Source organism: Pistacia vera, unplaced genomic scaffold, assembly GCF_008641045.1.
Source record: "Pistacia vera cultivar Batoury unplaced genomic scaffold, PisVer_v2 Contig1224, whole genome shotgun sequence".
NCBI classification, from domain to species: domain Eukaryota; kingdom Viridiplantae; phylum Streptophyta; class Magnoliopsida; order Sapindales; family Anacardiaceae; genus Pistacia; species Pistacia vera.
The window spans coordinates 279,101-294,026 of NW_022195276.1; the positions used below are offsets into that span (position 1 = coordinate 279,101).

At 36.1% G+C, this 14,926-nt stretch overlaps 3 protein-coding genes and 1 pseudogene across 3 annotated transcripts; 3 read left to right on the forward strand and 1 right to left on the reverse strand.

The window, feature by feature from the left end:
- Positions 1–4,273: 4,273 nt before the first annotated feature.
- Positions 4,274–5,713, forward strand: LOC116115965 (transcription factor WER-like). Its single transcript, XM_031402092.1, has 3 exons — positions 4,274–4,611; positions 4,734–4,863; positions 5,206–5,713. The coding sequence occupies exons 1-3, from the start codon at positions 4,389–4,391 to the stop codon at positions 5,576–5,578; spliced, it is 726 nt and encodes a 241-aa protein (XP_031257952.1). The 5' UTR covers positions 4,274–4,388; the 3' UTR covers positions 5,579–5,713.
- Positions 5,714–6,827: 1,114 nt separating this feature from the next.
- LOC116115976 (transcription factor WER-like) lies at positions 6,828–8,267 on the forward strand. Its single transcript, XM_031402100.1, has 3 exons — positions 6,828–7,165; positions 7,288–7,417; positions 7,760–8,267. Exons 1-3 carry the CDS (start codon positions 6,943–6,945, stop codon positions 8,130–8,132), a joined length of 726 nt encoding a protein of 241 aa, XP_031257960.1. The 5' UTR covers positions 6,828–6,942; the 3' UTR covers positions 8,133–8,267.
- Positions 8,268–9,490: 1,223 nt separating this feature from the next.
- Positions 9,491–12,445, reverse strand: LOC116115903 (carbonic anhydrase 2-like). Its single transcript, XM_031402035.1, has 4 exons — positions 12,380–12,445; positions 11,434–11,519; positions 10,354–10,459; positions 9,491–9,840 (listed from the first exon to the last, which is right to left on the reverse strand). Exons 2-4 carry the CDS (start codon positions 11,463–11,465, stop codon positions 9,676–9,678), a joined length of 303 nt encoding a protein of 100 aa, XP_031257895.1. The 5' UTR covers positions 11,466–11,519; positions 12,380–12,445; the 3' UTR covers positions 9,491–9,675.
- A 444-nt stretch (positions 12,446–12,889) lies between these two features.
- Positions 12,890–13,987, forward strand: LOC116115855 (annotated as a pseudogene).
- Positions 13,988–14,926: the final 939 nt, after the last annotated feature.

The window sequence follows — 14,926 nt, forward strand, 5'->3', positions numbered from 1 at the left end:
ATTTGCTTGTTGAGGTGGAGCAAATGGATTCTCTACTTGACAAATGATTCCCTGCACAACATTCACAAGTTAGAGAATGAGTTTCACTAGCATTCACCTTTAGGGCAACTCCCAATTCCTTTTGGATGACTGAAAGTTAAGCAGCCAACGCAGTGTAGCCATCAACTTCGTGCACTCTCGCTGCTTTCCTTGTTGAATTTCTTTCCGAATGCCTCATGTAGTTATTGTTTTCCATCACTTCAATTAGATTATAAGCTTCCTCCGGTGTTTTGTTATTCAAGGCTCCCCCACTTGCAACATCTACCATAGCTTGTATATTTGGCATCAACCCATTTTAAAATGTTTGCAGTTGCGACCATATTAGTAACTCATGGTGAGGGCAACTCCCGTAAGAGATCCTTATATCTCTCCCAAGCTCATAAAGTGACTCCATATCTTGTTGGAAAAAAATTTGTGATATCACTTCTCAACTTGGCAGGTGGAAAATATTTAGTAAGGAACGCTTGAGCTAACTCATTCCATGTCGTGGTGCTCACAAATGGCAGAGAAATCAACCAAGCTTTAGCTTCATTCCGAAGAGAGAATGGGAAAAGCCTTAGCCTAATTGCATCATCGAATACTCCATTATGCCTGAATGTGTCGCATAACTCTAGAAAATTGGTGATATGGAAGTTGGGATCATCATTAGGCAACCATGTGAATTGGACCGACTGCTGAATCATTTGAATAATTGCTAGCTTGATCTCAAAATTATTCGCTTGAATCAATGGTCTCCTAATACTAGAAACACATCCCTCAATTGTAGGTCTTGAGTAATCCTTAAGTGCCCTTTGAACTTCTTCTCCTCCTGTATTTGCCATTGAACCTAACTCCTCTGTAAAGTCCAACATTAAAAATATAGAAATAAAAATTAAAGCACTAAAAACAAAAAATAAATAAAAATAAATTACAAACCAAATTACCAACTAAACAGCTTGTATTGATATTGAAAATATAAAAGCAATTCTCCGGCAACGGCGCCAAAAACTTCTTGTTGAAATCTGCAAGTGTACGGAATCGTGCAAGTAATAAAGCTCGAGTAACGAGTGTCAAATCCCAAGAGAATTACTACTACCAAGTACCACACTAACCTATCTTATTGCTATTTGATTTATCAGATTTTCAGAATGTTTTAATGAAAAATAAAACAAACTAGAAACAAAACAAAAACAGAATTTTATTAATACTTTGATAGGAAATCAATATGACTAAACCTAAGGCATAGATTTCACACCAGTTTAATCCTATGCATTGACAATTATCATTAACCCAATTAAGTTTATTCTAAAGGCCAAACTCCCTAATGTTTCGTTAACTTTCTCTCAAACAATTAACAAATTAGCTCATAATTACTAACCTGAATTATCTCTAATCAAATTTAAGAAATTGGAGATCATTAAGTTCTATGGAATTTACCAAAGCCACACAGTAACATATCTCTAGCATTCGCTCAATTTGTGGTTTTATTACCTTAGACTAATTAGGTTTCATCTCTCGATCTCAACCTAACCCATAAAATCATTCAACTCTGGGGCCCTTAAGAATGAAAGCTTCAAGTGCAATAATAAAACTTAGAACAAAACTTAATAAAAATTAGCAATAAATAATTCAATGCATATTCATAAAATTGGGCTACATCTTAGCCCTATAAAATAAAATTAGTTCATACTTTTAAGAATAAAAGCAATCATTGTATTCATAAACATGAGTATAATAAAGAATAGAAAAAATTCTCTAATTGGCAAACCAAAATTGCAGGAATTTGCAATCTCCAAAGAGCAGCTAAACTTCTCTCCTTTCTAATCTCTCCCAAAAATCAGCTAAAGACTTATATTTATACTCCTAGTGCTTTAGGGTTATGATTCCCACTATCCTAATCACTTTAGAACTCTTAAAACAGGAAATACACATCATAAATTTAATGTAGAAAATTCCAAAATCGCAGTTGTGTCGCGGCACTGTGCCTAGGCATAGTTGTTTCTGCCCCAGAACTTGCAATCTTGAAAAGATGGTGGTTTCTGAGCATGATAACGTTTGAATATTGCTGATATGAATTGTAGCCATTTGAATCAGATTTCCAACAGTCCAATAATCATCTCGATCCAAGATCTACATCTCAAGTTATTGTCAAATTACTGACATGTGTTTAAAACTGAAACATTTTTCAGGATTTTCACTTCAACTTCAAATCGCCACAACTTCTTCGTTTCAGCTTCGAATCATGAACCGTTTGATTCTTGTCATCCCACATTCCATCACCGATATAATCTTCATCTGAATGTCATCTTTAAGAACTTATAACCTGAAAACAATTAAAACATACCCGTGATCCCATAAAAGACATTTATGAAATAATTAAGTTAGATTGAATAAATTAAACCTAAATTCCCATAAATAATTCTCATAAACCACTAAGTACACACGTATTTTCAAGCTCTTATTAGTAATCATTACCTTGAATTCCTCTATTATAAATAGAGGACTCCCCTTCTCATTTTCGGGATCTTAATACTGAACCTGGATTCTGATTGTAATATTTATTTTCAGAGCAAAGATAACCTACGAGAAAGAGACTGACTTGATATTCTCTCTGAATACTCAGTTATTGTACCTCTGCTTGTTGTTCGCTGTACGCGACCTCTTGTAATCTCTCATATATAAAAAGAAACAGTGGACGTATGATTCGCTTTAAACATCTAAACTACTTTAAAAATCATCTCTCTCATTTATTATTCAATCTTTGTATTTGATTATATTGATTAGCTTTCTAATAATCATTCATATGTAATTTCTAAAAATAGCTTAACACTTTGCACGTGCGAGTTGTCAGTGTCAAAATCACGCATCAACACATTTAAAACCAATGTTAATAATAAATTTCCTTTCCGGAGACAACACTTTTAAAAAAAAAAATGATTGGAGATATCCGAACCAACTTAGGTGCAACTCATCTAATCATTCAGAACCTTGAAACTATCGATAGTGTACGAACTCTAATAACTATCTCCATTAACAATCGAAAAAAGATTCGAACGTAAAACCTTTAACTAATATACTGAAGAGTTTTTAACAGACCACTCACAGTTGATTAACCCTTCTTAATTGCAACACTGCTAAACTTTTCACAGAAAATTTACCGGTACTTTCACTTACCCACATAAAATATGTTTCGATTTATACTGTTCGAAGAAACTTTCAAATTATGACTGCCGTATTGAAAATGGCAGTTGTTTAAGCATCACGTCAAAGCGTACGTCACTGACTCACTGGTATACATGTCCTGCATAAGAAATAAAGAAAATCCAGGCAGTGGTACAATTTACAAAGTTGCTGGAAGTTTTCCATTGATATGTCACCACCATGCCAGAAATATAGCCGAAGAATAATGACACCATATGTCACCTACGCCACATGCATCCTCCCGAGGACCCGAGATGCTTTGCAGGGCTTTACTGCTAGTAGGGGAGCGGGATACATGAAGATTAAAGAGGAGTCCATCGAATAGAGAGAAGATGAAAAAAAGACACATCAATGTCAATTAACGTGCACATCGCTCGACTCCTGCATTGGGGCCATATAATAATTATATACATGCGGTAAAAAAGCTGGCACATCTTGATGTTTATGTCCAAAAAAATTTAACTCAACTTTCAGGTAATCCTTCGTATCTTTCACAGTAAAACAGCACTGATCGCAAGGGTATAAACTTCCGGGAAAGCTGATTATTTGAATAGCAATGCCCATTGAAAAGCTACTTTACACTTTTTCCAAGTGTTAAAAAGTCCATATTTGATTTTCTTTTGTATATTTTACTGAGTTGCTCACATACCCAGACGGTAAAGGCCAATAAAAATCAAGAAAGAGGACAGGTTAGTCGGGATCGATGAGGCCGTGAGTGATTGAAGTGAATAAAACAACAAAACAGGTTGTGTGCCTGGCCTTGCCATCTGTGCTGATAGCTACATACCCGAGCCTTGTATTGGCACAAGCAATAACCAAACCTTAGCATGCGGGTTTAGTCCAATCCCGGAATATTGATCTTAGAAATGAAAATAATTAATGATTCAGTGAGGAATAAATAACAGTTTTAGGGGGCAAGAGAGCTGTTAATTTCACATGTTTCACGTTTTAAGGTGCCGTCAGGAATTATATGACAGAAGCATTTAGCATTAAAAGGGAAAAAGATAAAAGAACATCCAACTTAATAGAGAAGCAAAAAAGGTGAGTGGTCGACAGGGTTTCCGCTTACAAGAGTTGGATGATGCCAGGAGACCTATCTACCCAAAGGACATTGCCATAAATAACTAAGGCAGTATCTTAGTAGCTCTACAGGAGAAAAGAAATTAAACATGGTCCATGAGAAACTACCCAAAACTAAACAAAGAGTTATAAATTCGCAGGGCCTTCCAAAGAGAGGAAGGCTACTTGAAAACTCTTTGTTTGTGAAGCCAAAGATGAGGGCAGGTAATGAGTATAAGAAAGGGCTATGGACAGAGGAGGAGGACAGGATTCTGCTTGAACACATAAGGGTGCATGGAAGAGGGCACTGGAATCGCATCCCTAAAGTGACCGGTAAGGAGTTTCAAGAAATGTCACATTTTATAAGTTCTATGTTATTCAAAGTAGTGTTTATAAATGGAAGATAGTTTCTGATTTCTGATTTTATGATGATGGATGTGTTACATGGGGTATAGGTTTGAGGAGGTGTGGAAAGAGTTGCAGGTTAAGGTGGTTGAATTATCTGAGCCCCAATGTGAAACATGGAGATTTTTCTGAGGAAGAAGAAGACCTTATTATAAGACTCCATAAGCTCCTTGGAAACAGGTTTTTTCTTTTCTTCCTCTGTTTTTCCACTTCATGTTCTACAAGATTTTCTTGAACAAATTGAGCATTAGCATCAATGTCAAAAGAATCCTTTGCACGTCCACAATTCTCTATTTGGTTTTCTCAACCATTTTGAAGCATTCCTACAAACAACTGTCTTTCAAACTTTCTGATACGAACCAACTGTTGGAAGAATCTGCACTTCAAAAGGAGAATTCGGTTCATCTAATACTAAATGTATTGCATGTTCATTTTTATATTTTTGTTGTGCAGTATATTACAGTCGCTTATTTATGCAAAATCCCAAAAAGTCTATTAATGGTGATATTTATTGTTATGCAGGTGGTCTCTAATTGCTGGGCGGGTACCCGGACGTACAGATAACCAAGTGAAGAACCACTGGAACACTCACCTACGGAAGAAACTTGGCATGAAGAAGCAAGTGAGCTCCTCAAAAACAGAGTCATTTCAGACAGAAGACACCCACAAAACACCAGGTCATAACATCAATTTTGAGCATATGCAAAACAGTACTGAAATTGTGGAGAACCAAAACTCCGCTGAGACATCTAACTGGGAACCGGAAATGATGAACCAACACTACCATAAAGAATCGCTATTGTTTCCCTTTGACTTTTACTTAAATCTTTACAGCCCGGGATTGATGGAATTTCTAGATGAGAACCCTCTTGATCAAAATTTTCAAAACAACTAGTTTTCTTTTCAGTCACAAACTGGTTATTGTCATTAATGTTATCTGTTCCACAATGTTAAGGTATTTGCATCTGTGTTTAGCATATTATAGTCAACTTCTTTTCATGGTTCACTTTCAACTATAAATAAAGACAATAAAGGCACTTCACATGTATCCTAAGTTTGTCTGTATTCGGTTATTGTTTGATTTAAGAACCCCTATCACATGTCTCCTGAAATAATTGAAAGCAGAGTGTGAGACTCAAAATTTGTGTCGAAACGTAGCCTGGTCAACAACCTAATTGATCTTTACTGTAGTTTCTTGATAAAGGCTTCGCATAGAGATGCTAATTGCTAAACTCATTGGATGATCCATCATTAGTCAACACGGCAAGTATAATTTTCCTTCTTTTTTTTAAACAACAATGCGGAAACGAGCACGTGTATGATGCAGTTGCTAAGACCTGACCAAAACAGTCTTAAACAAATTGACCAATACGGCAACACCCAATGCCGGGCAACGGCTCCCATTTGTAATTCCACCACCCCTGCCCAAGTTTAAAAACAACTCATCACTCCGTGGCAGGAGAGTCATAAAAAAAAATGATTGGATTCTCACTAACTCATGAAACAGAGGATCAATTAAATAGCCACCCCCGAGGTTTGACAAACTATGGTCTCTCCCCTACTACTTTCTTAAACTAACGAAGCACCTCCTCCGTTTTTGATCGCAAGGGTATAAACTTCCGGGAAAGCTGATTATTTGAATAGCAATGCCCATTGAAAAGCTACTTTACACTTTTTCCAAGTGTTAAAAAGTCCATATTTGATTTTCTTTTGTATATTTTACTGAGTTGCTCACATACCCAGACGGTAAAGGCCAATAAAAATCAAGAAAGAGGACAGGTTAGTCGGGATCGATGAGGCCGTGAGTGATTGAAGTGAATAAAACAACAAAACAGGTTGTGTGCCTGGCCTTGCCATCTGTGCTGATAGCTACATACCCGAGCCTTGTATTGGCACAAGCAATAACCAAACCTTAGCATGCGGGTTTAGTCCAATCCCGGAATATTGATCTTAGAAATGAAAATAATTAATGATTCAGTGAGGAATAAATAACAGTTTTAGGGGGCAAGAGAGCTGTTAATTTCACATGTTTCACGTTTTAAGGTGCCGTCAGGAATTATATGACAGAAGCATTTAGCATTAAAAGGGAAAAAGATAAAAGAACATCCAACTTAATAGAGAAGCAAAAAAGGTGAGTGGTCGACAGGGTTTCCGCTTACAAGAGTTGGATGATGCCAGGAGACCTATCTACCCAAAGGACATTGCCATAAATAACTAAGGCAGTATCTTAGTAGCTCTACAGGAGAAAAGAAATTAAACATGGTCCATGAGAAACTACCCAAAACTAAACAAAGAGTTATAAATTCGCAGGGCCTTCCAAAGAGAGGAAGGCTACTTGAAAACTCTTTGTTTGTGAAGCCAAAGATGAGGGCAGGTAATGAGTATAAGAAAGGGCTATGGACAGAGGAGGAGGACAGGATTCTGCTTGAACACATAAGGGTGCATGGAAGAGGGCACTGGAATCGCATCCCTAAAGTGACCGGTAAGGAGTTTCAAGAAATGTCACATTTTATAAGTTCTATGTTATTCAAAGTAGTGTTTATAAATGGAAGATAGTTTCTGATTTCTGATTTTATGATGATGGATGTGTTACATGGGGTATAGGTTTGAGGAGGTGTGGAAAGAGTTGCAGGTTAAGGTGGTTGAATTATCTGAGCCCCAATGTGAAACATGGAGATTTTTCTGAGGAAGAAGAAGACCTTATTATAAGACTCCATAAGCTCCTTGGAAACAGGTTTTTTCTTTTCTTCCTCTGTTTTTCCACTTCATGTTCTACAAGATTTTCTTGAACAAATTGAGCATTAGCATCAATGTCAAAAGAATCCTTTGCACGTCCACAATTCTCTATTTGGTTTTCTCAACCATTTTGAAGCATTCCTACAAACAACTGTCTTTCAAACTTTCTGATACGAACCAACTGTTGGAAGAATCTGCACTTCAAAAGGAGAATTCGGTTCATCTAATACTAAATGTATTGCATGTTCATTTTTATATTTTTGTTGTGCAGTATATTACAGTCGCTTATTTATGCAAAATCCCAAAAAGTCTATTAATGGTGATATTTATTGTTATGCAGGTGGTCTCTAATTGCTGGGCGGGTACCCGGACGTACAGATAACCAAGTGAAGAACCACTGGAACACTCACCTACGGAAGAAACTTGGCATGAAGAAGCAAGTGAGCTCCTCAAAAACAGAGTCATTTCAGACAGAAGACACCCACAAAACACCAGGTCATAACATCAATTTTGAGCATATGCAAAACAGTACTGAAATTGTGGAGAACCAAAACTCCGCTGAGACATCTAACTGGGAACCGGAAATGATGAACCAACACTACCATAAAGAATCGCTATTGTTTCCCTTTGACTTTTACTTAAATCTTTACAGCCCGGGATTGATGGAATTTCTAGATGAGAACCCTCTTGATCAAAATTTTCAAAACAACTAGTTTTCTTTTCAGTCACAAACTGGTTATTGTCATTAATGTTATCTGTTCCACAATGTTAAGGTATTTGCATCTGTGTTTAGCATATTATAGTCAACTTCTTTTCATGGTTCACTTTCAACTATAAATAAAGACAATAAAGGCACTTCACATGTATCCTAAGTTTGTCTGTATTCGGTTATTGTTTGATTTAAGAACCCCTATCACATGTCTCCTGAAATAATTGAAAGCAGAGTGTGAGACTCAAAATTTGTGTCGAAACGTAGCCTGGTCAACAACCTAATTGATCTTTACTGTAGTTTCTTGATAAAGGCTTCGCATAGAGATGCTAATTGCTAAACTCATTGGATGATCCATCATTAGTCAACACGGCAAGTATAATTTTCCTTCTTTTTTTTAAACAACAATGCGGAAACGAGCACGTGTATGATGCAGTTGCTAAGACCTGACCAAAACAGTCTTAAACAAATTGACCAATACGGCAACACCCAATGCCGGGCAACGGCTCCCATTTGTAATTCCACCACCCCTGCCCAAGTTTAAAAACAACTCATCACTCCGTGGCAGGAGAGTCATAAAAAAAAATGATTGGATTCTCACTAACTCATGAAACAGAGGATCAATTAAATAGCCACCCCCGAGGTTTGACAAACTATGGTCTCTCCCCTACTACTTTCTTAAACTAACGAAGCACCTCCTCCGTTGCTTAAATCTGTTAGCTAACGCAGAATCTGTATTGAAAAGTCTATAATGTCCTTGAGTGCTTCATATAGATCCGAATAAAATTTTGTCTCAATTCATATTGCTACATGGTATGGCAACTTTACTGTTTAATTATTTTGTTCTCATAAGCTATTGTTTCTTCACGTGGGAAAATGCAAGTGACTATTGCAGCTAAAAAAAAAAGGGAAAAATCAAAACTTTGTTTGTGTGTTTTACTTTTTTCCAAACTTCAACCAAAAAAAGGTGATGATTTGTTTTTTCAAAGCAAATTATCTAGGTGAAATTACTTTGCTGCCATTCTCTTGTCATGTAGTACTCACCACTACTTGGTTTCGAGGTGTCGTGTATTTTAGCCAAACCACAGGGGTGGCTATGTAATTAAGCTTTTTTATATGACCATATTATTCCTTGGAGTTGGATAGAGGCATAGGGCTTTTACATAGAGAAGAGGTGAGGCTAATATGTCACCGCCCTAAAAACTTTGTGATTAACTAAAGCTAGCAATTGTAAGCTTAGGGCCAGCCCAATTACACTACCAACCATTGAGCAATAGGGCAGAAGTTCATCTCACATACAGTCCAACAAGTTATTGAAACTTGCAAGAAAGATAAGAAATATTATTAAAAAAAAAAAAAAAAAAAGAAGATGAAGAAATTACATTTGGAAGGGGAAAATCATAAATTATTCAAGGCAAATACAGGCCAGATACTATCTTATCTTTTGGAGAACATTATTTATGAGGACATTTATAGATAAGCAAGGTAAGATACGACGTAATTTAGGGCAGGGACACCGGACATGACATGAGACGGCAGCTGAATGCTCATGCAGCTGAAGTTGGTGAAATTTTGAAGTCAAGATCCCAGAGCTCGAAACTCCCATGGACAAAATCGTAATGTGCACCCTTCAAAGCCAGGCTCTTCTTCACCACGCTGTCTCTCACAAATGGATATGTCAACAGGTTGCCTAAAGATACATTCACAGCCTCCTGCATTTTGGCCACAGTCAAAACATTAACACCACACTATATGTGATAATGTCCAGATCATCATTCTATTCAAATTCCCAACTTCATGGATCTAAAAGCCAACATTTTTTTTCAAACAATGAGGTACATATGCATGTGCTCTTGTTTGTGTGTATTGTATCAAATACTGTAAAACTTGTTTTGCAGTATTTGTTTTATTTAATCACCACTATTCAAGTGTTCCTTCTGTCATGCCAAGTTGCTAACGAGATTCAGTCTTGTGCTACGTGCCACAGGGCTTACTATCAACTGCAATGGCAAGTTGTCATGGCCATAGAAATTAAAACCGAGCCAAGTTGTCGGCAGATTATCGGTATTGAGAAACCAAAGACGATTAAGTTAATTAAACTATTTTAGAACCCGTCTTCCAAGGATCTTAATTTTTTTTTTTTTTTTTTTTTTTATATAAACAAGGAGACTAACATAAACCTAAATTCAAGATGAAAAACATATATGATATATAATGTAACTTGCCTTTTCACAGTTTTTGCACTGCTCCTCAAAACTCAAATCGGTGCATTCTGTTTTCACCTTAGACTTTGCAGATGAACAGATTTTGACCCAATCCTCGATGAAATCACTGAAAGTGCAATAAATAAAGCAAATGTTAGTTAGTTCATTTGTTCATGCTTAGCCCCTATGTCTAGCTAGATCATAACTTAGCTGAAACTAACACTAAGTGCTAAAAAGTAAATAAATAATGATCTTATATGACTAGTAGGAAAGGAAAGGATGAGATAGTAAATGGATCAATTACTTAAATATGTTGAATGACTTATTTGGAAATTGTAACCTAACCTATAAAAAATGATGGTCTTTGAAAATTAATTAGGCCTTATTTGTCATTGCCCTTAGAAAAAGCACTTTAATTGTTAAAAAGATTTGGTAGAAAAGAGGTAAGTGTTAGGAAATAAATAAATAAAGGGGTAGGTTGGCGTACTTCAAAATTGCTTCTAACTACCTAAGGAAGTGCTAAATTAAACAAAAGGGTAACAACTAATAAATAAGTTTATAGGCATACTATTTTCTCAGGCATCTCTCTAGTCTCTACAGGGTTTAACCTCTTAAACCAAAAGCACCTGTTGTCAGGGCTACCAAACACCAAACACCGTACAAAATACTTTCTTTAAGTCTAAAGTTCTTTAATATTAAGGCCAACTCAGAACCAAAAAGAAGACTAAAAAAAATATATTACAAGTTCTCCTTTTTGCTTTTTGGATGCCTCCAAGAATATGGTACCACCAATACCATGCACAAAAAAAAGTACTCAATGTTCTCTCTTATTCAACTTTAAACTAATGCCAAAGATACTCGTCAATTTGTAACAAGTAGCCATTAAAAAGTTCAACACCTTCACATGGGAAGTCAGAAGCTTGCTCTGAAAGTTCTGAAAGATCACCATAAAAAACACTTAACAAACAACTCTTATGTTCCTTAATCCTTTCTATATCCCTATATATTACTACTATTTGTTTTTTACATGACTTAAACAAATTAAAGACTTAAATTGTGTCTGATAAGATGGAATAACTATATAAGTGCAGTTGTTCTTACCTAGCAGTGGTCCCGTCATCTGGGATAGACATAAGCCCTTTTATACCACCGCAGCAACTATGTCCAATGACCACAATATTCTCCACCTAATCAAGTACATGATACATTCTCTTTTAAAACCAGTTCTAAACGACAAAAATAAGAGAAAGAAAGCAGGAATATTCACATTATGTGGTCATTATATAAGTGAATGCACCATTCATAATTCATTTAAACATGTAGCTAGCTAAAATGCCAAAGTTGTTTATACTGGAATCAGACGCTATTTTCAGAAATAAAAGTAATGAATTATCAAAGTAATGAATTATCAGTTATCAATAGATAAGGTGAAGCATATAAAATTAAGTATATTGACCATATCAAACTATTAAAAAACAAATGAAGCTGTTTTATATAACTTTATCTTGATTCGAAAACCGTGTGGGGCATTCCTGATGAGCAGATGTCACGTTGCCTCCACCAGTCACCGTCCAACTACTAAACAGAGTCAACACTCTTATAAAAAAATGCCAGAGTTGAATATTACGAAAAAATAAGGCTTAGTTTAGTTCACTTTTTAGGAATAATATTATTAGTTTTCCCAAAAAATTAAACGGTAAAATATCGTTATTTTTAAAATATTATTTTATATTTTTTAATTTCTTTTAAACCTCTTAAATTTGTTAATTTAACTAAACATCCCCAAATATTTTTTTTAGAAATTGTAAAAATACTTCGACCACCCTCCGACGGTGGTGACCGACTGTCCATATTTAATGGGTGGATTGGAGGTGTTTTTGTTAACTTTAAATATTTTATTATAGGAGTGTTTAATAAATAAACAAACATAGGAGGTTAATTTCTAAATCTTATATCGTAATACCTGGCCAATTAAACTTTTTTTTAAAAATTATTTTAAAAACTACCAGAATAATGAACCAAACGGAGCTAAGTATTATAGATGCACCTTCAGATGCAACACCGCATACTCAATGGCCGCCCCCACTCCTGTGTATTTTTTCTGCAGCCACAACCAATTAGTCCATAAAACAACAAAACAGGTTGTGTGCTGGCCTTGCCATCTGTGCTGATAGCTACATACCCGATCCTTGTATTGGCACAAGCAATAACCAACCTTAGCATGCGGGTTTAGTCCAATCCGGAATATTGATCTTAGAAATGAAAATAATTAATGATTCAGTGAGGAATAAATAACAGTTTTAGGGGGCAAGAGAGTTGTTAATTTCACATGTTTCACGTTTTAAGGTGCCGTCAGGAATTATAGACAGAAGCATTTAGCATTAAAAGGGAAAAAGATAAAAGAACATCCAACTAATAGAGAAGCAAAAAAGGTGAGTGGTCGACAGGGTTTCCGCTTACAAGAGTTGGATGATGCCAGGAGACCTATCTACCCAAGGACATTGCCATAAATAAAAGGCAGTATCTTAGTAGCTCTACAGGAGAAAAGAAATTAAACATGGTCCATGAGAAACTACCCAAAACTAAACAAAGAGTTATAAATTCGCAGGGCCTTCCAAAGAGAGGAAGGCTACTTGAAAACTCTGTTGTGAAGCCAAAGATGAGGGCAGGTAATGAGTATAGAAAGGGCTATGGACGGGAGGAGGACAGGATTCTGCTTGAACACATAAGGGTGCATGGAAGAGGGCATTGGAATCGCATCCCTAAGGTGACTGGTAAGGAGTTTCAAGAAATGTCACATTTTATAAGTTCTATGTTATTAAGTAGTGTTTATAAATGGAAGATAGTTTCTGATTTCTGATTTTATGATGATGGATGTGTTACATGGGGTATAGGTTTGAGGAGGTGTGGAAAGAGTTGCAGGTTAAGGTGGTTGAATTATCTGAGCCCCAATGTGAAACATGGAGATTTTCGAGGAAGAAGAAGACCTTATTATAAGACTCCTAAGCTCCTTGAAACAGGTTTTTTCTTTTCTCCTCTGTTTTTCCACTTCATGTTCTACAAGATTTTCTTGAACAAATTGAGCATTAGCATCAATGTCAAAAGAATCCTTTGCACGTCCACAATTCTCTATTTGGTTTTCTCAACCATTTTGAAGCATTCCTACAAACAACTGTCTTTCAAACTTTCTGATACGAACCAACTGTTGGAAGAATCTGCACTTCAAAAGGAAAATTCGGTTCATCTAACACTAAATGTATTGCATGTTCATTTTTATATTTTTGTTGGCAGTTATTACAGTCGCTTATTTATGCAAAATCCAAAAAGTCTATTAATGGTGATATTTATTGTTATGCAGGTGGTCTCTAATTGCTGGGCGGGTACCCGGACGTACAGATAACCAAGTGAGAACCACTGGAACACTCACTACGGAAGAAAACTTGGCATGAAGAAGCAAGTGAGCTCCTCAAAAACAGAGTCATTTCAGACAGAAGACACCCACAAAACACCAGGTCATAACATCAATTTTGAGCATATGCAAACAGTACTGAAATTGTGGAGAACCAAAAACTCCGCTGAGACATCTAACTGGGAACCGGAAATGATGAACCAACATACCATAAAGAACGCTATTGTTTCCTTTGACTTTTACTAAATCTTTACAGCCCGGGATTGATGGAATTTCTAGATGAGAAACCTCTTGATCAAAATTTTCAAAACAACTAGTTTTCTTTTCAGTCACAAACTGGTTATTGTCATTAATGTATCTGTTCCACAATGTTAAGGTTTGCATCTGTGTTTAGCATATATACAGTAACTTCTTTTCATGGTTCACTTTCAACTATAAATAAAGACATAAAAGCACTTCACATGTATCCTAAATTTGTCTGTATTCGGTTATTGTTTGATTAAGAACCCCTATCACATGGCTCCTGAAATAATTGAAAGCAGAGTGTGAGACTCAAAATTTGTGTCGAAACGTAGCTGGTCAACAACCTAATTGATCTTTACTGTAGTTTTCTGAAAAGGCTTCGCATAGAGATGCTAATTGCTAAAACTCATTGGATGATCCATCATTAGTCACACGGCAAGTACAAATTTCCTTCTTTTTTTAAACAACAATGCGGAAACGAGCACGTGTATGATGCAGTTGCTAAGACCTGACCAAAACATAGTCTTAAACAAATTGACCAATACGGCAACACCAATGCCGGGCAACGCCATTTGTAATTCCACCACCCTGCCCAAGTTTAAAACAAAAATCATCACTCCGTGGCAGGAGAGTCATAAAAAAATGATTGGATTCTCACTAACTCATGAAACAGAGGATCAATTAATAGCCACCCCGAGGTTTGACAAACTATGGTCTCTCCCCTACTACTTTCTGAAACTAACGAAGCACCTCCTCCGTTGCTTAAATCTGTTAGCTAACGCAGAATCTGTATGAAAGTCTATAATGTCCTTGAGTGCTTCATATAGATCCGAATAAAATTTTGTCTCAATTCATATTACTACATGGTATGGCAACTTTACTGTTTAATTATTTGTTCTCATAAGCTATTGTATCTTCACGTGGGAAAATGCAAGTGACTAT